Below are 24,724 nucleotides of genomic sequence, written 5' to 3'. Positions count from 1 at the left end.
TATTATTATTATTATTATTATTATTATTATTACAGAATGAGTATAGATTGTGTATCCCATTTTTGTATTTACATCATAACAACAACATGCGGAGCTCTTTACGAGCCTCGTTCTCGCGGTCTCATGAGGAAATTTAATTCACTTGGGCCCGATCTGACACCCATGAAAGGTTGTTTTTTCCGACATGGGGAGGAGGGCAGAGTGGTGAACTTTGTGTGTCCACACACGCAAGTGAAAGAAGACATCCTTTGCATATAGGCAGACGCGAATGGATTAGTGTTATTTAGTGTGTTATTTAAAAAAAGAGAAAAAGAAAAGAGAAAAAAAACAGGCTGAGGTAAATGTATGTGATTGGAGTGGAGCCTCTTTGACTGTTCACGAAAATTTGGTGATAAAATGTAACGTCAAACAACAAACAGCCATGGATTTGTTTTCTCTGTTAAATTAAAATGATCCCTATCTGTTGTGTTGTAGCGAGAGACTCTGACTGGATCACTACGCGTCATACCGCGACCACATGACCAAGAAAACAACGTCGCGGGTTCGACCTGCGGGCAGCTGCGGCTTCTGTTCTTCTTTGAAAAATAAGAAAAGGTCACCGTCCGGATCTCTGTTTGGCAAGTCTTCATGTTAAAACTTTAGTCATCAGGTACACTGTTTTTGTTTGATGTGCTTTGTTCTAACAGATGATGGAAAGACGACTATTGCGGTTGTGTCTTGTGGGACAAGAATTTCCTTGCGAGTATATATTTGACAATTTTGGGAATCCTGACATCGTTGGATTTTGGCAGTTCCTCTCTTACTGGTAATTACCTCCGTTTTCATGTTTTGCATTAAATAATGGGAGTGTTGGGTACTATTGGCCATTTGGTTGTTTCGTCTGAAACAAAGTTCAGGGTTTTCGCTTTTAAGATCCGTCTGCGCATCGGGATAACTTTCATTTGGGAGCTATTTCCAAAGCAAGTCAAGACGTCGAAAGATGACGAAGATTATTCCGCGTCAAAGTGAGTAACATAGATTACTTTGATCTAATCGGAATTTGAGCAGCGATATATTGTCGAAACTCTTGAAATCCACGCGTCAGGCTTGACTTTTTCCACGCTCTCTTATGGCAGTATTATCAATAAACTCTAATGCTATAGACTGTAATGCGTGCGCACCAAGACACACATAGTTGTGCATGAGCTCCTTTTGTCTTTCCTGTGTCTACTTGTACACGTAGTGTTAGACAAAGCACCCAGCATAAAGGAAAAGTGTAGTGAGAGAATAAAACATGGAATAAATACATGTTAATCATATGTGAATGCATGTAGAATATCTGGTATAGTGACAGTCCCTGATGGAGTGAAGTCCAAAGTGGATGAAATAAGAGAGAAAAAACTTTTTAGCGAGATCTCTGTTTGTTTTGTTGTAGATGATCTGAAGGCGGCGCTGAGTCAGGATGGGTTTAAAACTATCTAAAAAGAAAAAGATTTCTCATCAGAGGAGCAGAACTCCCTCTCAAGACTCCAGAAGCAGTTTGACATATGAGGAGGAGAAGTGCTACGACCCATCCGACTTTACACTTACATTTGTGGATGGAGATGATGAGTTGGACTGTAAGTCTTCAGACTATGAATTCTACCTTTACTGGGCTACAGATAATGTTGAGTAGAGTGTACAACAGTAATGCGATTTTTCATGTGTCACTCATAGTCTTGTATGAGGACTTCAAGTCTCTGAGAGCGCTGATGTCTTGCGGCCATGCTGTCACTCCCATGTCTCTCACCAACTGGTGTCTTAGCTTATTGAATCAGGTAGGATATTACACGTTCATCTAATCACAAACCCCAAATAAATTAACAGTGATTTTTGAACTGAGTGTATATTACTATGCACTCAGTTGCATAACTACTGAGTTGCAGTCACAAAATAAGGCACCAATTCAACATTACAGGACTATAAGGCAGAACTGACAACTCTCATGATGTCAAGAACGTTTGTATGTTGTTTTACCAGATAGAGCAGAAACGCACTATATAAGTTTTATAGGAGTTTAAGTAATGGGTCATCAGCGCAGGAATTAATTAATGGGGGTTTTCTTAGTCTGGTAGTTCTCAAGCTTTCTTTCTGGATTGCTACTTCAGAATCCAAAAATAAATAAATAAAGCATTCACATTAGTATGGTAGGAATGGAATCTAATAGGCATGAGACTGGACTGTGGCTCAGTTAATGGATCTATATACTATTGTGAGCAGTTGCTATTTGTTCCACATGTTTTGCTTTCACTGATTGATATATATTTTTGTATATTGTGTTTCAGGGCGAGAGCAGGTTTGTGTGCGGCCAAACTGAATGTCATACTGAGTGGTCCTTTGAGGAGGTTTGTAAAATGGCTCTTCTAACCCCGGAAGAAATCGAGTACTTTGAAAAGAAAATGTTCAGCAACTCTAAGGATGTTTTTGATGTTAAATCAGTAAGTTTATTTACATAGTCTGCATTTCTGCGCCATATTTGTCCAAATGTTGAGCATTAAATAAATAATCGTTTTTTATTAACAGTGTCCTGGCTGCAAGTCTTCAGTGCTGAGAACTGACTTCAGTAATCTGTGTACTGAATGTACAGTGTGCACAGCTGATCTAAATCGGACCTTTACGTTCTGTTGGCAGTGTTTGAGGGAATGGAAAGGTCCGTCCCCACGTTCAAACCGATGTGAAAATCATGGCTGCAACAATAAGTCCTTAGAAACTCTGAGAAAATGTCCAGATATCACCTTCCAGAATGTGGAGGGCATCACTGGCTGTCCCTCTATCCGTGCCTGTCCCACATGTGGCTTCCTTGTGGAACATAACACAACTGGGTGTAAAAACATCTTCTGTACACGTTGTAAGTTGCAGTTCTGCTTTGTTTGCCTCAAAATGAAAGAGGAATGTTTGGAGACGAGTGAATATTACAAACCTTGTTCCAGTGGTGTAGCACCTAGACAGACTTCTATACCAGTGTGTCAGTGGGATGATTACTAGATTGTTACAGAAATGTTGTTATTGTGTGATTCACATAGAAAAACTAACAGCTCGGTAAGTTGGTAAAGCCTGATTTAAAATTTACCACTAAGCTACAGTTACCACAATCTAATGCAGCGGTCCCCAACCCCCGGGCCTCGGACCGGTACCGGTCCGTGAGTCGTTTGGTACCGGGCCGTGAGAGTTGAGGCTCAGGTGTGAAATGTATAGTTTTCAGGGTTTTTATCGGTTTTCAGCGTTATTTTGTTTTTATCGTTTACTCGGTTTTCCTGGGTCTTTTCACGTGTGTTATGAATAAATCTTCTTTTTTTCGGTACCGGTACTAGTTTTATTTTGTTGTATTTATCCGCGACACCTTAAAGGCCGGTCCATGAAAATATTGTCGGGTATAAACCGGTCCGTGGCGCAAAAAAGGTTGGAGACCGCTGATCTAATGCATGGACTTTCTGTGTCTCAAATACAGCAATAAATCAGATTAAGACCAGTAATCATCAAATTAATATATTAGCATTCTAAAATTAAGTGTTTTACTTCTATTATTTGAAAGAATTTCTTCATTTTCTAATACAGAATTCACTTTCTAATATTTAATGAAAAAAATTCTACACCAGAAATCTGAAGAATGTGCACCAGACTTTTATAGACTTTTAAAATAACTTTTTGGATAATTTCTCACTTTTTAAATTTTCCTTGTACCCTAGGAATCCCCTTTTCTCCTCACGTGTCAAACAAGATTGTTAACTGCAGTAAACTTTAACAATAATAAATAAATCGTGCGTCTTTTTAAAAGAAAAAATTTGTCCTAAAACATGTGAATGAAAATTCATTTTATGCACATTACTTTTCAAGTAATTAATTACTTTTAGAATATTGTAACTCAGTTACTTTTTTGAAGAAGTAACTAGTAACTATAATTAATTACTTTTTCAAAGTAACTTGCCCAACACTGATTATAAGTATTGCCTCAGTAGAGCTGTCTTTCAGATCACATTCTTATCTTGGATCAGGCACTGGTTTCTGCCTTTTATGTTTTGAAGTCACCCAGTAACTGTCTGCTTTTAGCAGCGATCTGTTTCTGTAAATATTGTAACATCCAGATTCCTCTGTTGTAATCTGGAGTTTAAAGAAACAAGATAGCACAAAAAACATGGAAGAGTTTTATTGAAATGATCTCTCTAGCAAAAGTCCAGCTAAACATCTGATTTCTTAAAGTGTCTCAAAAATAAGATATGAAACGCATTATGCAGTGTGCTACAAACATGATGTATTTTATTATATGAAAAATAAAGACCAAAAAAGGGACAGCAGTAAGTACATAACAATAATATGATCATGTGAGTGCATATGAGATCACAATAAAGACTTCACAATAAATGATTTTGTCAGTGCAGAGTCTGTCGTGTTCCTTCATGCGGGTCGATCTCCTCCACCAGGCAGCATCAGCAGTGTGTGGATGACGGACATGTGCTTAATCCCATAAGACACCAGCAGGGCTTTGTCCTCCAGCGGCTTCGTCCTGAACACCACCCGCATTTCACCAACTGAGCAGAAGCAGAGAGAAGAGCTTTAAAGAGCTGGGCTTGCTTCAGGCCTTTTAGAGTAGATCAGCAAAGCTAATATTTGGATTGTTTAATGTATGTGATCTGATGAGTTAGTGATACTAGCACAAGATGATTTGATTTGTATTTTTTCAAAGAAAGTTTCCACTTAGAAGACAATTTTCATTATTAAATCATTATATCTGCTGTAGACCACTAAAAGTCATGTTTGTGGTTATTGTGTGTGTTGTCTGATTGGCTGAAGACAACATAAATAGACACTGCACTTGCACTGCATTTAAATAGAGAGTTCTGTAAACAGAATCTGCTGTTCAATAAAAGTATGACATTTGCATTTCTATAAAAATGTAAAAGCAGATGATAAGAAAAGTCATGCTTACTTATCACCAGCGCTTTGGCGATTTTGCTTTTCAGCTCCATCACAGTGAGGGCCTTCATCTGGTCCATATTGTCACAAATATCGACTATCTTCTCCTCTCCCCTCGGTCCGTTTACTTTCAGCTGGACGGACATTTTAGCACTAAGAGCTGGATCTGTCTCCACTTCAATAAGACTTTTATCAAGGCTTTTAACTTCAACTATCTTGTCCGAGAGACAAAATCCCAGCAGTCGCCGCCCATTTGGGTATTCAGGTAAACAACTTCCTCCTGTGGAGTGCTTCGGCACACTGTAAGTGACGATTCAGTTCTAACTATGGGCAAGATGTGGGTCAGCAAGCAAGGTGTTCCCAACTCCCAAATAAATGTGAAAAAATATTTTATGTTTTTCGTCAGCCAGTAGAAAAAGCAACACAAGCACAGTTTCTAATGTGTGATTAGGATATGGATGCTGTATACTTCAATGGTTTATTGGTTTAATAATGAAGCCAGGTCATCAGCAGATTTCTGAGTCATATCTCTGGCATCAAGTCTGTTTTGGACCTGGTCATGCGCCAGTTTTTGGTTGAGATAAGTTTTGGGAATTATACGTAAACATTAACTTTTTTTTTTTTTACTTGCTGTTGCTTTCCACCAGTTGCAATAATGGAAGGCTGAATTGTTTTATTTAGGTTATCAGTGCTGCTCACAGATTTATTGCTTTATTTTGAAAATATGTGTTTTTATTGCACTACCTTTGGAACTTATGTTATGAGGTGTTTGTGCTGAGATGCTGTGTTACACTTTCTTGAAACATGGAGCTGTGTGTTACAGTCAAACATTTGCACTTTTGTCTCACCTGTTGAAAGGTTGTTGTTCCAGAAGACTTGTTCAGATACAACTTTACAAACATATGCCGTGCTGCCAGGTTCTTCTTAAAGAGACACGAGTTTCCCCTGAAAGCCCCTCTAAACATGAGGCCAGATTAGGCTCTCAGCGAAGGCGGTCGCACTTTCTCCTCTCCTGCCCTTATCTTCCCTGCTTAGCTTCTTATGTCCTTGTCTTGTCTTGTGTTTTTACTTACTTTTCCCTGGAACACTCTCTCACAGTCTGTTCTCTAAAACCTAAAAGAGGAATTATGGATTTGATCAACTGGTCTCTGAATGCAATTGACACCCCTTCTCAACGAGAAGTCTGGGCTCGGGTGAGCCTGAGTGCTGAAGATATCTACCTATTCGGAACCATGGTAACAGGGTTCTTGCTGATCGGAGCAGGCTTGGCCCTGGCTTACCGAAGAATTAAGGAAGTGGAACCGGCTGTTCAAACCCCCACAAGGCTGCCCGCTGGGATTGAAATGATGGGACGAGGCGTGAGTTTCTCAAAATGGGCTCATTGAGTGCAGCACGGAGAAGATCTTGGAGAACGCACGGCTGCCGTGAATACTCAGAACAAGACCTCTGAGTGAAAAACTGGATTACATCTGGAGGGGCTAGCTCGAATAACACCTTTGAGCGCAAATTCGATCACATCTTGGGCAAGTGCACTGCGGTCGTGAGCTCTCAGAACCTGCTCTTTGAGCAAAAAGAACGACAACATCACGGAACGTAAGTTTGGATAACACCATAGAAAGCTCGCGGCTCTCCAACGGGAGATTGAGAGACCAGTGTTGGACTGTTAGAACAGCTTTGAAATTCATATGAGCTGTTCGCACTAAAGTAAAAACCATCATCACTTCATGCGGAGACCCCTTCAGTGCCAGCTTCAAGGCTGGAGCTGAACAAAACACCCTGATAACAACTGTGTTTAGACTGTTCCCCTCATTCCATGCAAGGCCACCTGGGTTGGCTGGAAGACTGTTTACTTAGCCTGGCGGGGCGAAGGACACTGTCTCAGCTAAACTATGGACACGCACAAACACACACATACACTGATATGCACACACTGATCCTCCCTCCCTTTCCAAACACCTTCGATGCTTGTGCCTTACCTGGGAAGATGGCAGTCGACTGGACCAGCGCAGACATGCTGCAGAACCGGATGCGCTGTCTACACCGGCTCTCTCTTACCCTTTACCCGCCCCTGTTGCTTGTCTTGTGTTTCTATGATGTATTGATAGTCATGTGCTTTTGTGCTGAGGTGTTTTTTCTGTTATCAAACTGTTCTCCCACTAGGAGCTCAATCTGAGTGGAGTTTTTTTTTCTCCTCCTCTTACCTCATGTTTTGTATTTTCATTGTTTTTTTTCCTATCAGCCTACCTTTCTGACATGTCTCCCCAATGTGATGTTTGTGTAAAGTTGGTCAGAAGGTTCCTTTGTAAGTGCGCATGCGCCATTAGCGTGCTGCCTGCTGTAACCCTAATTTCCTTCAGGATTGATAAAGTATTCTGATTCTGATTCTGATAAACAAGCCAAACTTCTTCATTCATTTTCTAATTTTACTGTCATCAAATTAACATTTTACATGCTAACTGAGGCCTTTAGAGACGTAGTTCTTGGAAGTTTATATGGACCTCAAATTTTTGGATATGCCGTTCCCAGACCGATGGGCAGAAACAATTGCTTTTTTAAGATCACAGCTCATGTCTTTCCTCCTACACCGTAAAAAAGAAAATCCTAAAAAAACGTAATATTCTGGCAGCTGGGGCACCAAAATACTACCAGAAAATACCAGAAAATAACTTTCTCATGAAAATACAGTTATTTTCAGTAATGACAATACAGTTTGTTGCCATAATTTTACATGGGATTCTGCCTTTTTCAAGTGCTTTTAAACATTGAATTAGGAACAATTTAACGTGATTAAATAATGAAAATGAAATTACCTATAAACAAGGTCAATGAATGCAGCAATATGAATAATAATATTTAAATGTACAGAAATATACAGTTAACAGTTGGTTTAAATAATAATGGATTGCATTCATATAGCACTTTTTGAGACCCTTAAAGTGCTTTACAATTCCACTTTATAATTCCCCTCTGGCCATCACCAGTAGGTCGTAGGTGAAATGTCTTGCCCAAGGACACAACGACCGAGAGTGTCCGAGCTGGGGCTCGAACCGGCAACCTTCAAGGCGAACTGCCAACTCTTGAGCCACGATCGCCCTAAATAACAATAATTATTATTATTATTTGATGTAAAAAGAAAAAGTTTATAAAAATCATTTTATATATATTTTTCCATAGCATTACATTTGAATTTAACAGTTCAATCTTTCAAATAACGGACAAATATTTGTGAAATTGTGATGCATTTGTGAATGTATTTTAACAATCTAAATATGCATATGTACAGACAGATACATTTAAAAAACAAGAAAATGATGTTTTATTACATTTACAGTGATTTTATGTTAATTTACATTTGAAATGTAAAATCACAGTCTATTTATGTGAATTTAATTATGTTCTAGAAGAACGGTACAAAACTGTAAAATAAACTGTAAAATACTTTTATAATACAATTTTTTTTACAGTGTAGGCATTGCGTTAACACATGCCTGAAAACTCCAGACCAGCAAACTGACAGAGCTTTTGCTTTTATAGAAGTGTTCACACTTACTGACATTAACATTAACATTAAATATCATTTTAAGAGACACAGAGACACAGTTTCCAAGGAATATTTTGAGGGATGTTTATTTTGTTTTGTTTTGGTTTTATTTAAAGTGTCTAAAGTGTTGATGATTAACTGTACATTAAAACGGAGTCAATTGTGCCACCTGGTATCAACTTAAAAATGAAAGTTATTTACATATAAAGTTTGAGGATTTTAATTGTTTGTTTTGGTTTTTGGTTATTGTCACTTGTTTCATTTGTTCATCATTGTTTCATTATATTTATTACCTTACATTTTATGTCATGCGATTTTTACGATGAAAGAGCAACTTTCTGCTTTATGGGAATAACACTAAGTGATTTTCATTCGTGTTTCAGTTTCCTTGATATGAAAATCCTTCATCTTCACGTTTCTTCATCTAGATTGTTCAGTATGGTTTAAACAAGAAATAGAGGTGTAAAAGACGAGACAGACAATTTCTTGCATGAAAGTCTCCATTACATTTTTAATGTAATATTTAAACTGGGTAAAGGAACCACAGAAAGCACACAGACCATTTCAAATGTTAAACAACCTTTAGTAATAACGTGACCATCAGTAACACAAAGTGAAAACATGTCTCACCCATTGCTGTAACACTCCAGACTGTGATTATATGTGACTTAGGCTTGTTTATTGATTGTTTTTTGTATCTTTGAGTCTCAGTTTTTAAAAGGTTAAAAGGTCATCTTTCCAAATAATCCTGGATCCTGGACTCCAAAGTGGACCAAACCAAAACCACTTGGTAAATTTGCTATGATTTTCAGGCAGTGACTTTTTTTTAAATGTAATTATGCAAATAAACAAACTTCCTTGGTAGAAATAACAAACATCGTGTTTTTATATATGTGCGCAACTTGTTGAAATTGAAATTGACTATTTGCGCTTTCCGTAGCAGGTTGTCTGTCATGTCAACATGGCTGCCGTCAGGAGCGGTTTGACTCCGGTCTGCTTAACAAGATGTTTTCTAAGACAGACAGGCAAACCAAGCCGAGGCGGCCATCCTCTCTCAGACATCTGGAGCCACGTAGGTCTTCTTCACAGTTTCATGTTCGGTACTTTGTCTGTGCTTCCGAAGCAAAGATACAAATAGCTTTTTCTCCACGGCTAACTAGCTCGCCGGCTAGCATCATGCCTCCTGTGTGACTTTGACAGTAACAGGCTCTCCAGCAAAGACAAGAAAGACAGGACTCTCTGCTGTTCAGGGTAACTGTAAAACCAGCTGGATTTAAACCAGAAAGCGCGGACAGGTCAGCTAAAAACACTGAAATACGGAATTAGTAGGAGTTTGTTTGATGTTATTGAAAATCCGTAATGCTACATCAGTGTGACTGCACAGTCTACCAGTTTATAAAGAACCATTACAGCTTTTCTCTCCGATGTATAATAATGAGAGTTTTTATGAAAATAGATTAACCTCATTTAAACTATGCCAAAGTTTAATAACCCATGTCCTGCAGGAGTCACCTGCAAACCTCTAGAGGTCAGTATAGGTTTAACTTGAACTACATGTAATGTTTTCCCAAACGTCAATGTATCTATTAAGGATATATTATAGTAATTGTTAAACAAATGCAAAGATTGACGATCATATTTAAAAAGGATCACATTGCATTAGTTTATGTGGCCAAAGAGTTATATAAGTCACATTGTTTAATTCAAGCAGCACTTTACTGCAGTAAAGTCTTGATGGATGCCCAATCATACAGGTAAGTAAATCCCAAAAGGTTGATTCTGTTTATCTGTACGTAGCGTTTTCAATGCAAGTCACCCTCACAGCCCATTGTTCATTCAGTGCGCTGGTTTTAGTTATTACACAATGTAGAAAAGACGCAGCTGTAAAACATTAACATCTTATATTGTTTTCTGTTACTGAACTGGTTCAGAAGCAGGAGACTTGTAGCTTAGTAAATTATTCTAAGGATTCAATTTGAAATATAATCATTAATTATACAAGCTTTATTTTTTACTTTCCTGTTGCTTCTTGTCTTTATTTAAAAAAAAAAAAAAAAGAAAAAAGAAAAGGTTATTCTGCAGTTAGTGTATCAGACCGACAGGTCTTTGTCCTCCTTCTGTCCACACAGCGGTTAATCCAGAGGTCACATCTCCACACAGTGTTTGAGTGCCGCAGCCCTGCCACCAGGGCTCTGCTGGGCCGCAGACACCATGACAAGTTCCTCTGGGTGAATGCCGTGGCCATCAGACACAACAGCTCACAGGTGGGTCGCCACACAGGTTATGTAGTCACTACAGTTAGATCTATGCCATTCTTTAACCTTTTTCACACATTAAAGTTAATCTGACTTATACTGTTTTCTTGAGCCTCCTCACTTACTGGTGTAAACTGATAGTAGTCACGGTATTATTTAAATGTTGGTTTAAAAAAAAGTGTCTGTGAGTTTTTACTGGAGTGCAGTGGCCAGCCTGAAGACCTGGAAAGGTTTGTGTTTGTCGTGTGTCAAACTAAAGTGTGTCAAATGTTTTAGCCTCTTCATGTAACAGGATTGGGAGTGGCCTGTAGGATTTAAATCCTCTATCACAGCCACAGGTGGACTGTAGAGTGAAATGAGTCGCGTAGGATCCAGTAACACATTACAAGTTGATGTAATCTTAACAACTGGATCCAGTTTATAGAAACACTGAAATTAAACAAATTGAACTCCTGTGAGGTTACACTATTACATTTCTACTTAACTGATGTGTAGAGTTTATCTTGACATTCACAGATCCCGCCTGATGGTGGATCCATTGCAGTTCCAGTAACAGAAACTTTAAACAGTCCTCCAGTCCTGGAGTCTGTCACACAGCCTGTCACTGAGCAGGTGAGTCTGCATCCAAAGTAAATCTTCCACATCCCTCAGCTACGTGATCACTTCAATCATTTGGTGCTTTTGTCATTTTTAATCATTTTAGATCCTAGGTGGGACAGTTTCCAGTGTGTTACCAGCAGCAGAGAGCTCTGTTCTTCCTCTCGTGTCTGCTGACCCTGCTCCTGTTTTAACACAGCCGGTCTCTGAGCAGGTCGCTGATGTGGCACCGACTGCAGTGGAGGTCCTGCAGGCCGTTGCTGGAGAGCCTCGTTTAGCAGAGCTTGGACTAGCTGGTCACACACCAGTGGGGCTGGTCCAGAATATGTTAGAGTTCATTCACATGGATCTGGGTTTGCCCTGGTGGGGAGCCATTGTTGTGGGTAAGCATGCTTTAACACTTCTTCTCTGTCAGTATCAGTGCGTCACTTTAGGCCACCCAAACACAGGCTGGGTTTATATTTTCCTCAGGTTTTCTTTAAGAAGCGCCTTGTTTTTGATTTCCTGCGTCTATTCTCATCCTCTGCTTTCCTTCCTCCAGCGACCGTGTTGGCTCGCTTGGCTGTGTTTCCCGTCATAGTGAAGGGCCAGCGAGAGGCGGCGAAGCTGAACAACGTGCTGCCCGAGATGACCAAACTGACCAACAGGATGAATGAGGCCAAGCAGAGCGGAAACAAGTTTGAATGTAAATGTTCTCTCCTCTTTCTTCATGGCCTTATACTCACTCTTTAGACATTCAGCTGATCCTGAGCTGCTGCTGCTGTCTCTGGTTCTGTCACAGTTTCCAAAGCGTACTCTGACCTGAACCTGTTCCAGAAGAAACATGATGTGAATCCTCTTCGTGGCTTCCTGATCCCTTTGGTGCAGGTCAGTTATTCTCAGCTTTCTGTGTTATTGGCATGAATGTTTCAGGCAGACTAATTAAACAAATTTTACACTTCAGCTTAGTACTTGCTTATGTGGGGCTCCCAGCTATTACAGTGTAAGCAAAGGTGGAATTTAGATTTTTAGGTGCATTTATGATTAACAAGAAGTTCTTTTTAGTTCATCTTGACTGTAACACAGAAACACTAAAAATGCAGTTTGTAAGTAAGATTTTGGTGTCTAGCTTTTTGCCATGGCGGGTTTTGTTGAAAGGGTTTTATTTAGACATCACAAACACAGCCATATGTCAAATATATGTCCCTTCCTTCAAAATAAAGGCGTGTGTTTGGTGCAGGGGAGCAGCTTCATGGATTCATCATCATAAAACAGAGAAACTATTCATGGCTGTTAAATTAGTGATGAATGTATGTGTACCTTTGCAGATATGCTAGTTATTATCATTGACTTTGCTTTGTTGCTTCAACGTGTTTGAGATTGTTTTTGCTGGAGCTTTGTTTTTCCCATTTTTCTCTCTGGCCTCACTCATCTGCCCACAACCCTCAGACACCCGTCTTCATCTCCTTCTTCATCGCCCTGAGAAAGATGGCCTATCTGCCCGTGCCCAGCATGCAGACAGGAGGCATGCTGTGGTTTGCAGACCTGACGGCATCAGATCCTTTTTATATTCTGCCTTTGGCCGTCACTGGAACGATGTTTTTCATCCTGGAGGTGAACTCAGATCTCTTATTTCCCAAAAGAAACACGGCAACAAAAAGAGAGTGATGGTAAAAAATTACTGACCCACTTCATCACCATCTTTTTTTCCTCAGCTGGGTGCAGAGTCTGGGATTGACAACCCCAACCTGCGAGCCATGAAGACGGTGTTCAGGATCATGCCTTTAGTCATCTTCCCTCTCACCATCAACTTCCCCACGGTTAGTGACTCTTTCGCTCACATCTGTTATTGTTCTCATAAAAAACATCGCTGAAACATCTTTATTTTTCTTCGTACAAACTTCAGGCAGTCTTTACCTACTGGCTGACCTCAAACTGCTTCTCTCTGTGCCAAGTGGCTCTGCTCAGACACCCCTTAATCAGAAAAAAGTTGAAGATCCCTGAAAGGATCAAGCACCCGGCCTCCGCTCTGCCACAGAGCGACGGATTGATCGAAAGCATGAAAAAGGGTTGGTGTTGTGAGCATAAATCTGTCGATAAACAGAGTAGGACTATAAATCTAGTTGTAGTTTGTAGCACTTTGTTTCCACTCTGATTGTTTTTGTGTTTGTCTGTGTTGGAACTGGTTTGGTCTGCAGGTTGGAAGAACGCTCAGCTGGCCCACCAGCTGGAAGAGCGTGAGCGAAGAATAAAAAATCATCTGGACCTCGCTGCCAAAGGTCAGTCCCAGTCTTCAGCTCATCCACAGAGACCTTTTGGTCTCTGTCAGGGTTTTTTCCTCCTTGCAGAAAAATGACTCACTTTATTTAGAGGGAGGGAGAAAAAAACTTTATTTGAAATGGTTGCTCATTTATATAAACTCTGACCCAAGTACATTTGTCGTCTTGCCCTCCACCTTACAGACTGACACCAGACACAGTCAATTTATCGGAGTAGAATTCACTCGCTTTTATTTTGAAGGTTTATTAACTGCTGACCCGCTTCCTGATCCTTCCTGTCAGTCAGCTACCCTGTCAGGCGGTCGGCCTGTCTGCTGTAGTCCCTGTTCTGTTATGGAGCAGGTGGAGAACTGATTCATGTGCTAAAAAGCTGCAGGGTTAGAGCTGATTGTTGTGTGTATTTGTTCCTAAGTAGCCCCATTGTAGTTGTGGAAGAACATGTGTTATTATTTAAAAGCTGTTTAAAAAAAAAAAAATTTTAAAAATGGCTTTGACCTTTGATGCACACACAGACAGCCAAGAGCATGTGCCCTTAACCTACCGAACAGTGCGACATATACAATTTATTTCTGTGGGATTTATCCGGGCAGTTATTCAGTGGCTACTTCAGTACTACCTGCTTTATAAGGAATTTACTGCATTTTAAAAGCTTAAAAGAAAGATTTAAGATCCTTAAAAACGACAGGTTTTAATAAAGGATTGGGAAGTATAAAAATTAACTTTTTTTTTTAAACTCTTGTAATCAGTAGTGTTAAATAAATTAGCGTTTAAAGAGATAAATACAGATTCTTGAGTGTGAAACCTGATCAGACTTACTGCTGGATGGTTGTAAATTTAGCAGGAAAGTGATATTTCAAGTAATGTTAATATATATATATATATATATATATATATATATATATAAATAAATACTAATATGGACATTTTATATTCTAAAGATCAAAGTTTAGCTTGTTGTGAAAAAAAGGCTTTTTAGCAACCGTTTTCTGATTTCTAGATGTTTGGAGCTTATATTTCACAGCAGACATTTCACATGTTTGCACCTCGTCTCATTTCTCTGTGCATCCTCAGTTCCTTTCCTCATCTCCTCTCCTTACATCTTACTTCCTTTCATCAGAGATATGACTGGAGGAGGCGATGAAGAGACATGAAGAAGGCAACAATGTAGTGCTTTATTTAATGTGGGGGGAGTGTCCAGGTGAACTTAAGTGTTCATGACAACTTAAATGTCAGGAGTCACAATGACAGCAGTGCACGGGAACTATTTTTATTCACCACGCACAGGTGAGAAGGACAGAGGTTGATCAGGCAGTTGATCATCATTGTAGCATCCTGTCTCTTGCACACACCAAGATTAAAAACACTCTAAGGGCAGGATACACCTGTGTGTCCGTGTTTATGGCTGTTCCTGCAAACCACCTCTATCTTCCAGATATATTTTAGGAATTGAAACATTCCTCATGATGGCTACTGAGATTAATTTCTAGGTCACAGGTAGGGGGAGACTCCACACGTGTTTGTCTTTACACCTCCTAAACACTCGGTGGAGCTGTTTGATTTGTTGCTGTTCTGCTGCCGGACTTTTATCACTTGATGCCACCGTGGTTTATCTAAGAGTTGTCTCATTTCATGTCTCCCTGCAGGTCCACTGAGACAGACTTTTACCCACAATCCTCTAGAGCAGAAACCTCCCATTGCAGCAGCAGCATCAGCTAAAGACAAGTCTGCTGGAAGCAAGACGAGACCATGGAAGGACACTATTGGATAAATCCAACCAGCTGTCAGCGTGGCAGTAATGATGAATTGTGTACATATTTATGGATAGAAGAGTTAGGGGTATGAATATGTGTTCTAATAAAAATGTAAACTGCCTCAACACAACCTTATTGTATGTCTGCTTATTTCAACAAAACAAACGGCTGTCTTCATGTTGTCAACGAGTAATTTTATTATAAATACATGTTTGCAGCTCAACTTTTTCAAGCTGTTTCACACTTGTTTAAAAATAGCCCTTCAGTAGTCTCTGACATTATAAAACTTCATGAATGTTCATCCACCTGAGTGAGCGTGGAGTCAGTCTCATCTGTTCTGTTTCTGTGAGCAAATGATGATAAAAACACGATCAGCAGCGCTCTCGGTTCCAAAGATGCAGCCTGCTGGACCGATTTCAACAACAACCGGCCACCTTCAAGTGAAATCAAAAAAGGTTTTGCATTTAGATCATTTCAAACAAACTACTTGTGTTGACATAATTAAATACAGTCCGAAGTCACGCTTGGCTTCAGGGAAGTGCCGCCTATGAGCAGCATCATTAACACATTCTTTAACATCATCACAGGGTGGTGGCTGACGGGTCTGAGAACTGGATCCCGCTTTAAGCCCAAATGTTTGGTCCACTGCGGTCTCGCAACAGCGGCGGCTGGCAAAGATCCAGGCTGAGCTGAGAGTCTGTTGTTTGTGCGTCACCGGCCGCCAGCAGGGCGTTAAAACGAGCGTCTCTACTCGAGTTTGTCGATGTCCATCTCGGTCAGGACAGAGAAGCACACTTTCTGAATCCCCATGCCACATTTGGCTAAAAGAGACATGAAGGAGGTTAGAACGCAGGATTTAGGTCAAGCATTTACACTTTGATGATCAGAATAATGCAGAAAAACGTCTGGATTCTTCCCAATCTTACCGATGAACCTTCGCAGCCACAGCGGTCTTTTGTGAGCCGGGGTGTAGCAGCAGAGGAAGTAGACGGGCACTCCCGACAGGGCGATGCCGATGCCGATCAGGGAGTTGATGGTGTCACTGTACAGAGGCACCACCACCAGGAAGATGGTGAGGATGCAGAAAACAATGGGGTAGAACAAACTGAGCTGTGGAAGGAAAAGAGAGAGAGAGCCGGGTGAGACGATGGGATGAATTACTGCCTCAAAAATTCTTTTCGCCAACGTGATTAAGTGAAACATGCTGGATCTTAAAGCCTTTTCCAGTTTATCGACTGCTGTACTCAATACAGGGTCATCAATTACGAAATGCACATGTTGTTTTTAATAGGACTTAAACCAAGCGATAAAGGTCGTAGACCCATCACGAAAGAGTTTACGTAGGTCATAAATTGAGAGAGAGGAATCATTATAATCAGCCCAACCAATGGAGTCACCCCCTGCTGGCCAGTAGAAAGAATGCAGGTTGAAGAATTAGAACTTTATTAGAATTAGATGCTTTTCTAACCTGAAGGCTGCCTCCTTTTTGTTATACAGCCTGTGAGTACACAGTGACCAGTCTGAGCATGTGTGCAGTTCAAAAATTAAATGTGTTCAGGAGTTATTTTCCTGATTGTTTCACTCCGGCGGTTATTTCCTGAGCTGCAGTAAAGATTTTGCAATAAAAAGTGGAGATTTTATATTTTCACACTGGCTTCACTTTTCTATCTCAGCAGCAGCATCAGTCTACTATTGTCTGTTTACAGGTAACACTGCACATACATCTGAAACATTTCATTTAAATACCTTTAAAGGCCTCTTTCTGTCCGGCTGCTTCCATCGCAGATATAGTTGGCCCAGGATGGACAAACCAACGAAGAACCAGTAGCTGAAGCTGTAGTAGTTGATCAGCCTGAAGACATCTTCTACACACAGGTATATGAGAGCCATGACGCCCTGCAGGAAAGTACGGGAATCATGGTGAGTAAGGGTGAGGGCCAAAAAAGCATGGCACTAAATTGAAACAATTAGACAACAAAGAAAAAAACAACTGACGTTGAAGAGCAGGGCGGGGACGGGAGTGTAGCGGTTGACGTGGATCATGCACAAGAAGTCGGGCAGGTGGCCTTCTCTGGAGCCCACGAAGAACAGCCTTTCGAGACACAAAATAAAGCGATGATGAGGATTGGTTTATTTTGACTGGTTTTAATGACCTCGCAAAGTAGCCTAAAGAACGATAGAGATACCTGGAGGCAGCAAGGATGGAGGCATTGAGTCCTCCAAAGCAGGACAGAGCCACAGCCAGAGGAATGGTCCAGTTCATCACACCAAACACCTGATCTGCAAATGTCTGCAGAGGGAAAACTCTTCAACAAAAGCTACACCTCGTACATGTCAAGCCTACATCATTCAGTGTGGATCGGAGGAACTTACCACAGCCACAGCATCACTGTCTAAGATTGCAGGAATTGGGAGGATAGTGTAGTAGGCCACGTTGGTGAGAATATAGATCACAGTCACGATGGGCATGGAAATAGCGATGGCCAGAGGCAGGTTTCTGTAGTTTAGAGAGAGAAACAGCAGAGGGCAGCAAAAGAGATCAGAGAGATTCTTATAGAGAGAAAAGATCCAGAGTTTTGTCTGAAGTCTCTGAGTCAAGAGGATATTAAGTGATAAGGAGCGGGTGTTTGTCACTTATTCTGTCTGTGAACTCTGAGAAAGGCTTTTGATCTAATCACATGTGTGGCCTTGCTGATCAGCGTTTGGCTGTGTGAATCAAAGAATAAACCTGAAACACACACGAGAATACTTCAGAGCCTCTCCTCCCATTTTCCCTCCCTTTGCTTTTCACCTCTGTGTTTTGTTTTGTACTCAGACGAGAGGAGGCCGTAGAAGTCCAAGCTACCGCTACTTTTTGTCATGCACTGATCATTTCAGTTTTATAGCCTTAACTCTGAACTTTATCCAGATGCTTCAGGAAAAGTAGACTGCTCATAGACTGCTTGTTGTATGTTTAAAGATGTAATTGTGACTATAATAGCTGCAAATGTAAAATTAAGTGTAAGCTAGTCTGCTATTCTGGCCATTGGCTCTAAAGGGGGAACACGGTTTATAAAATAAAGATGTTAATTTTTTGGGATAAGACTTAAACTAGCCATTAAAAGCATTAACTCATGAGTTAAATATTTATAATAAGGTAACAGAGCAGCGAAGCCAAAAGTATAGTTTTCTCTTCTTTGCAAAAACACATGAGTCGCCCCCTGCTGGTCATTAACGGCTATATCTTTGGGACAAAGTGACACAAACCACTTTGGGGTTCTGTCAAAAAGGCCATTGGGTGTAAAGGGAAAAACCTGTCACATTTGAACCTGTTTGTTAATGTCTCAAGTCTAAAAAGCCCATTACCATCACTGAAAATGTTTTCTATCATCCGTGAGTCAAAAATTCATGTTATATAAAATTTTCAGCTTATTCAGAAATTTGAGTCCAAAGTCCAACTTTTGAGATAATAACTTGAAATTTTGACTTATGCATGACAAAAAAAATTTTTTCATTGGCAGAAATGAGCTTCCATACTCCGGTGTCTAGGAATGGAATTATACATTTGAAACCAAAGTAATTTAATTCCCATATGATGGGATGATTTAATGCTCATAGTGGCAAATGGTTCATGTGACATCATGCGTATTAACTCACCTCTCTGGGTTCTTGATCTCCTCTGTGACAAAGTTGAGGGTGTCCCATCCAGAGTAGGAGAACAGAGCCGAATACAGAGCCAGAGCGATGGCTCCTGGATCTCGAGATGAGCCATCAAATAGCCCCTCGAAGTTCTGGGTGTGACCTAGAAGGAAGTGACAGCATGGCACTGTGTGAGCGTCATGTAGTTAACCTAATTAAACTCCTACCCTCCACATAACAATCTTATCTGATTGTTCTTTAACAGTTTTATATTAGTTATAACAGCAGATAATTTTTTTATGGATTTAGTGAAGGAGGACATGCAGAGTGTTGATGTGACAGAGACAGGATAAAAGACGAAAGAAGAAGAAGAAAAAGAAAAACGAGAAAAAGAAAAAATGTGTGTGAGTTGCTGATGTGTTTGAGCACCTTGTCCGATCTTCACCAGGCCGGTGATGATGACGGCGATGAGAGCAATAACTTTGGCGTAGGTGAAGAAGTCCTGGACTCGGGTTCCCCACTTGACATAAGCGCAGTTGACAAAGGTCAGCAAACCTGAAGGCGAGGGAGCGAAACACATGAACACACACGTATCATTCAAACACAGACTCGCACAGCAACAGACATTTGCTCTTTAAACTGTGTGTGTTTGTGTGTTTGTGTCTGTGCCAGCGTGTTTCCATGTGAGAGAGCGGCTGATTTAAGGAAGCACTGCTGCTGACTCAAGCAGACCGGATAGTTGTTTGTCAGACAAGGAAACAGCTGAGTGCAGCACATAACACACACATACTGAAATACACACATGTACGGTCATGGAAGTGAGACCAAGTTTAAAAGCTTGAAAGAAGAAATAATTAAACAAGCACCGATCTGTTCTGATGAGCTTGTATGTTTCGGCCTGAGGTTGGAGATTTGTCACGATTGGCACTTATTGACCTACAGCCTCTGGTCCTGATAAGTAAAGTGGTCCCTGCTGCATTCTTCCTTATTGCCCTCCTTCACCTTGATCAGCATTAATGGTGTTGGAAAACATGTTTTTCTGCTCCTCTCTGTCACTTATCTCTCTCACGCACGCTCTCTGACTCTGGCACCTTATCAGTAAGGGACCGCCTAGTTCACGGGACATCGTAAAAATTACTATCTCCATTGATAGCGTGTAATACTCAGTTTTGCGAAAGCGAATCTTTTTATTAATGAATGTAAATTAATTGCTGTAGTTCAGACCAAAACAGGAATGCATCATCTTCCACCACACTGACAGCTAGAGGGTAATAACAGGATGCCTGTTCAAACACAGCAGAGCACAATGCCTCAGATGGAGGCGATCAAGGATGAGTGATGGAGGAGGAGGCTGTGCCACCCAGAGGTGGAGGTTTGAGATCAGGTGTGAGAGACAGGCAGGCCAGTGATACAGAGATGCTGAAGACTGCGTAGCTGTTAGCAGACGATGACCTTGAGTACGGGTTGGGCGGACTTTACACCTGAGTTCACGTGCTTCTGATAACCGCCCCTCACAAACAAAACGTTTGAACAGTACGTGGATGTGGACTGAGCTGAATGTATCTGAAATGACCATATTAAAGATGTCTCCTCTCACTTTGACATCACAGAGACAAGAATAGATAAAAACTGCACACACAATGACCTAATTACTCAAAATTTGGACGTTTTATAGAAGCATGGCCCGCGCATATTAATAAAGTTATACAGTTACACGACATCTGAGATAATCAGTCAAAATTCTTCCACTGCAAAACACTTTGACCCAACCAGACTTTTAAATACTCAGTCCAACTCAAATCATTCGATAGTAAATTATTACACAGGATGTAAACTTTCACTTATTATAATCTGAATGTTTTTATCTGTCATGTTAAGGTACTGAAATCACAACTGTCTATCTTATTCTGCTAATCAGTTCAAGGTCACGATGGCTCCTACCTCGGCTGCCGTGGAGTACGCCCTGAAACGGGGAACCGCTCACACTCACATCTGTACATGTGGTCTGTTAGTTTAATTAAACTAATCTTTGGGTTACGGGAGGAAGCATGCTGTACCCCACACAGGTACATGCAAACTCCACACAGAAAGGCCCCGGGTGGCCGGTGGATTCAAACCCAGGACCTCATTCACCCCCATCCCAGTTCTCTGTCTACACATGACCTCATTGCACTACAAGCTGTTTGTTCTTGTGTTTTATCATAATTTTTATAAAACAGAACTTACATGTTGTCTTGTCAGAGCAGTTTCGGCACTGCCATGTCTAAAACCTTTCTTTTCTAGTCTTGAGTGAAATAGGGTGAAGGTGAATATGAAACAGAGGGACTTCATTACAGCAGCTGCACTTACATTTACTGCACTGCCTTCACTTAAAAGGAAGTGGTGCTGTTTAAGCGCTTCACTCATGTGCTGACTGAGCTATCAGAGGAGAGGCTTGTCAGGTCAGAGTGCCCCTGCAGGGAGGACTTTACCTCATAGCTACCAGCCTCTCTGTCGTCCTCTGCTTACTGGTGCGTGGCACAAAAGTGTGTGTGTGTGTGTGTGTGCACGCATTCAAGCGTGTGTGTGTGTGTGTGTTGCGCGCCCACCTTTTAGGTGGGTCAATGGATTTAAAGGAGGACATATATTTGTTATCAGGGCTTATCTGGAAGATATTAACAAGTTCTCTCTGCACCTTTGACTCAGTGTGCAGTTGCGTAGGCTTTATCTCGTGGTAGATTTGATCTTTCTACATTTACAGGAAGAAAAAGGAAAAGCTGTGATTCATGTCCTTGTGTGATGAGCCCATACCAGGTTTTCCAAAGCCACTGCTCTGAGATTGAGTAAAAAGTGGCTTTTCCTCCCACTTAATCTACCAAATGGATGATTTTAGGGTGGATCGGTTCCTCTTTAATCAGATGTTAGTGAGTGTTTCTGCTGTAGACCTGCTGACTCTAACCGACTGCCACCATTTTTCACTTCTCTAGTCTCTGCAGCTCACGTGATCTGTCATAGATGTGAAACCACGGCTGTAACACAGATTATTAGGCATTATTGACACTGGATATCACTCACGCACTCACGCACTGACTCATCTTCAGTCTCCAGATGTGTACTTACATATGCAAGCAGCAGCCAGCAGCCTGTTGGCCAGGTACGGGGCTATGCAGGTGGGGAAGATGGGCTGCACCATGTAGTTGGAGAACGTGATGGCAATAACGGCCTGGCTGGTGGGCTCGATGATCAGCAGCGAAGTCCACAAGCGGATGAAGGCCATGAAACCCCCGAAGGCCTCCAGGATGTAGGCGTAGGAGGCCCCGGACTTGGTGATGGTGGTCCCCAGTTCGGCGTAGCACAGGGCGCCGAACACGGAGAAGATCCCGCCGATGGTCCACACCACCAGGGAAAGACCATAAGAAGCGCTGTGGATGAGGACGCCCTTGGGCGAGACGAAGATCCCCGAGCCGATCATGTTCCCCACGATCAAGCATACTCCGTTCACGAGGGAGATCTCCTTCTTGAGCTTCATGGACTCCTGCGAGTCATCTGACTTCTCTGACGGGGGGCCGCCGTTGGACGGCTCTTCTGTCGGGATGAGGCTGTGAGAAGCCATTGTTCGAGTTTGGTGGTTTTAATTTATTTTAAAAAGGAAAACAGTCACAAAATAAGAGGGTTTGTTTGGCCTTGCTGTGTGATGAAGATTGGAAAATTCCTCCTCGAGCTATCTTCGTTTATCTCCCGCCATCTGTGAAGGCAACACGCAGGGGTCATATCAGCGATGTTGTCACAACTCAGACACACAGCAAATACTCGCGTTGTCCCGATCCGATCACACAAAAACACACTCGCATGCCAGAGGCACTAATGTCAGAACAAACATGCAGAAAAGACAACGCACAACGAGTGTGGACACGGTTGGATTCGAGAGCGGGATTTTGGGATTGGAGGGCCATTAGGCCGCACACCAAATGGCCTTTTAAGGTTGAGTGTATTTACAGAGAGACGGGGAGGGGAGCAAACACGTTGCGTGCCTCAGACACCGGCTTCTCGCTGGTAACCACAAGCAGAGAAAGAATCACTGACTAAGACTCACACTTAGACTCCCAGATCCACCTACGCCGGCATATGCAGAGTTTCAGTGTCAGCACAGCGGCCACAGGTCACATGTTTTCCAAAGTTCATTATCGTCAGCATGTGTGCAATTTGATGATGATGCAGACACGTTAGGCAGCAGGTTCAATAATCTGGCTTTACACAATCTCTTTACATATCATGAACTGCTAGTGTTGTTTTGAATGACAGTGTTTTCACTACATTAATGCCAATTTAAAGTGTAGTTATTTACAGTATTTACACTTTGATCATTCAGGCTTCTGGCTCTTTCATAAAGTCAGCGCATATAAATAAGTATACGTCAGGTGTAGAGGTACACGGAGAAGCATAAATGCAAGATATCGATCCAAAGATCGTAAACTGGATACAGCTCGTAAGTAATAAGGAACTCAGATACAGGAGAGACTCAAGCATGGAAAGCCTGATATGAACACACACAGACACAGACTCACAGAAGCATGAAGCTTTTGTGAGGAGAATGTAAGAGAGGCTGTGAAGTTCAGATACCTCGTGGCAACAGCAGCAGTAGGAGCAGCAGCAAGTGTCTTGATGAAGGAGTCACTGCAAAGAAGGAGGACAGCAGATTGGACGTGAAGCATGCCGGAGAAGCTCAGAGGCGAAGCTCTTGCAGACAGAAAGTGCAAAGTTCAAAAGCTGCTGATAAGTAGGCTTCTTTTTGAGCTACTTAAGGTCACATCCTGGATACAGGAAGTCCTGTTGTTTACGCAACGGGACACAAGTAACAGTTCAGATTAATGAAGCAGCGATAATAAAAAGTATCATTATGTTTTCAAGGCAGCTGTGGAAACATCTGAAACACATCAGAGGGTTTCTAATTAGTTATTTCTTCATGTAAAAGATCTCAGATTACGCACTCGTAAAAGCAGCCAGGCATGATAAAACAACTCTCCTGAATTAACACTTCTACTTAAATCATTATGAAACACAAGCAGCAGTTTGGGGGGACACACTCACCCTCTCCAGAGGCTCCTCAGCTCCTCTCTGCTCCTCTTGGGGTCCTCTAAATCACTGCAGCACAGTCTGATCGCAAATACTGTATTATTTCAAAATCCACTCTCTGTTCTGTTATTTCATTGTCCTGCCTCCCCGTCACAGTCGTAAATAAACCACTTCATGCGCCTTCCTCTTCTCTCTCTGCTGTGCTGCTGCTCGGTTTCCTCTTGTTCTGCTTTGCTCCGACCTTCCTCGGCTGATGCGTTTGAGGTGTTGTGCACTTCTGGTTCCCAACGACGCTTTTAATCGACCAAGGAAACGAGTTCAAGGCGAGAGTGGGAGGGCTTTAGTTCACCTCAGCATTGTTTTCCTACGGGTGTGTGATTCAATTATCTCGCCCATCACACAGGTGTTATCTGCAGCTTACCTGCTCTTCTCTGATCAGTGTGACAGTGGAAATAAAAGGAGGACTGAGGGTTTTTCCACGATTACTATTATGCAAATGCATCTGGAGACAATTTGATGATATAATGCTGTTAGAAATGTTCACTTTAAGGCTCATCCGAACAATGGTCGTAATTATCCACTCATGTAAGACTAGCCTGCGTTTTCTCCTTCACTTTAAGTACATCCCATTACAGTGTTGTTTATAACACAGGCAATATTGTTATAAAACAGTTATACTGGTTTATAAAACTGAGGGAAATAGCGTAACTTAGCTGATGCGTG

At 41.4% G+C, this 24,724-nt stretch overlaps 3 protein-coding genes across 7 annotated transcripts; 2 read left to right on the top strand and 1 right to left on the bottom strand.

Annotated features, from left to right (window-relative positions):
* Positions 1–319: 319 nt before the first annotated feature.
* Positions 320–4,044, top strand: LOC309703242 (uncharacterized protein). 4 transcript variants are annotated; one of them, XM_082527974.1, is made up of 8 exons: positions 320–337; positions 475–594; positions 687–805; positions 1,415–1,598; positions 1,696–1,796; positions 2,304–2,456; positions 2,542–3,814; positions 3,972–4,044. In XM_082527974.1, exons 4-7 carry the CDS (start codon positions 1,442–1,444, stop codon positions 3,001–3,003), a joined length of 873 nt encoding a protein of 290 aa, XP_082384100.1. In that variant the 5' UTR covers positions 320–337; positions 475–594; positions 687–805; positions 1,415–1,441; the 3' UTR covers positions 3,004–3,814; positions 3,972–4,044. The 4 variants fall into 4 exon arrangements, with proteins under 4 accessions (XP_082384100.1, XP_082384099.1, XP_082384102.1 ...); XM_082527973.1 differs by lacking the exon at positions 320–337 and having other exon boundaries at positions 338–594; XM_082527976.1 differs by lacking the exon at positions 320–337 and having other exon boundaries at positions 338–594; positions 687–1,004.
* A 5,199-nt stretch (positions 4,045–9,243) lies between these two features.
* On the top strand, positions 9,244–15,461 carry oxa1l (OXA1L mitochondrial inner membrane protein). The gene is made up of 12 exons (XM_082525957.1): positions 9,244–9,260; positions 9,411–9,542; positions 10,600–10,734; positions 11,242–11,337; positions 11,429–11,705; positions 11,864–12,007; positions 12,104–12,189; positions 12,751–12,915; positions 13,017–13,121; positions 13,208–13,370; positions 13,500–13,580; positions 15,224–15,461. Exons 2-12 carry the CDS (start codon positions 9,432–9,434, stop codon positions 15,346–15,348), a joined length of 1,488 nt encoding a protein of 495 aa, XP_082382083.1. The 5' UTR covers positions 9,244–9,260; positions 9,411–9,431; the 3' UTR covers positions 15,349–15,461.
* Positions 15,462–15,504: 43 nt separating this feature from the next.
* On the bottom strand, positions 15,505–24,724 carry slc7a7 (solute carrier family 7 member 7). Of its 2 annotated transcripts, XM_082528071.1 has the most exons (11): positions 24,017–24,724; positions 23,549–23,602; positions 22,049–22,673; positions 19,379–19,504; positions 18,968–19,112; positions 17,705–17,828; positions 17,518–17,621; positions 17,327–17,423; positions 17,078–17,227; positions 16,258–16,441; positions 15,505–16,152 (listed from the first exon to the last, which is right to left on the bottom strand). In XM_082528071.1, the coding sequence occupies exons 3-11, from the start codon at positions 22,539–22,541 to the stop codon at positions 16,079–16,081; spliced, it is 1,497 nt and encodes a 498-aa protein (XP_082384197.1). In that variant the 5' UTR covers positions 22,542–22,673; positions 23,549–23,602; positions 24,017–24,724; the 3' UTR covers positions 15,505–16,078. The 2 variants fall into 2 exon arrangements, with proteins under 2 accessions (XP_082384197.1, XP_082384198.1); XM_082528072.1 differs by lacking the exon at positions 23,549–23,602.

Source organism: Aulonocara stuartgranti, assembly GCF_965226115.1.
Source record: "Aulonocara stuartgranti genome assembly, chromosome: 3".
Lineage (NCBI taxonomy): Eukaryota > Metazoa > Chordata > Actinopteri > Cichliformes > Cichlidae > Aulonocara > Aulonocara stuartgranti.
The sequence above is the reverse complement of the archived record's forward strand: the minus strand, read 5'-3'. Positions and strand labels throughout refer to the sequence as shown.

What these genes read in the sequence shown, in the direction of transcription:
- LOC309703242 (XM_082527974.1), top strand. Translation starts at nt 1,442, where the DNA reads ATGGGTTTAAAACTATCTAAAAAGAAAAAGATTTCTCATCAGAGGAGC. An exon ending in GTCTTAGCTTATTGAATCAG is followed by an intron (nt 1,797 to 2,303) that starts GTAGGATATTAC and finishes ATTGTGTTTCAG; the next exon opens with GGCGAGAGCAGGTTTGTGTG. An exon ending in ATGTTTTTGATGTTAAATCA is followed by an intron (nt 2,457 to 2,541) that starts GTAAGTTTATTT and finishes TTTTATTAACAG; the next exon opens with TGTCCTGGCTGCAAGTCTTC.
- oxa1l (XM_082525957.1), top strand. Translation starts at nt 9,432, where the DNA reads ATGGCTGCCGTCAGGAGCGGTTTGACTCCGGTCTGCTTAACAAGATGT. An exon ending in TCAGACACAACAGCTCACAG is followed by an intron (nt 10,735 to 11,241) that starts GTGGGTCGCCAC and finishes TGACATTCACAG; the next exon opens with ATCCCGCCTGATGGTGGATC. An exon ending in TCTGGACCTCGCTGCCAAAG is followed by an intron (nt 13,581 to 15,223) that starts GTCAGTCCCAGT and finishes GTCTCCCTGCAG; the next exon opens with GTCCACTGAGACAGACTTTT.
- slc7a7 (XM_082528071.1), bottom strand. Translation starts at nt 22,541, where the DNA reads ATGGCTTCTCACAGCCTCATCCCGACAGAAGAGCCGTCCAACGGCGGC. An exon ending in CCTGGTGAAGATCGGACAAG is followed by an intron (nt 19,113 to 19,378) that starts GTGCTCAAACAC and finishes ACTTCCTTCTAG; the next exon opens with GTCACACCCAGAACTTCGAG. An exon ending in GTGGCTGCGAAGGTTCATCG is followed by an intron (nt 16,153 to 16,257) that starts GTAAGATTGGGA and finishes TGTCTCTTTTAG; the next exon opens with CCAAATGTGGCATGGGGATT.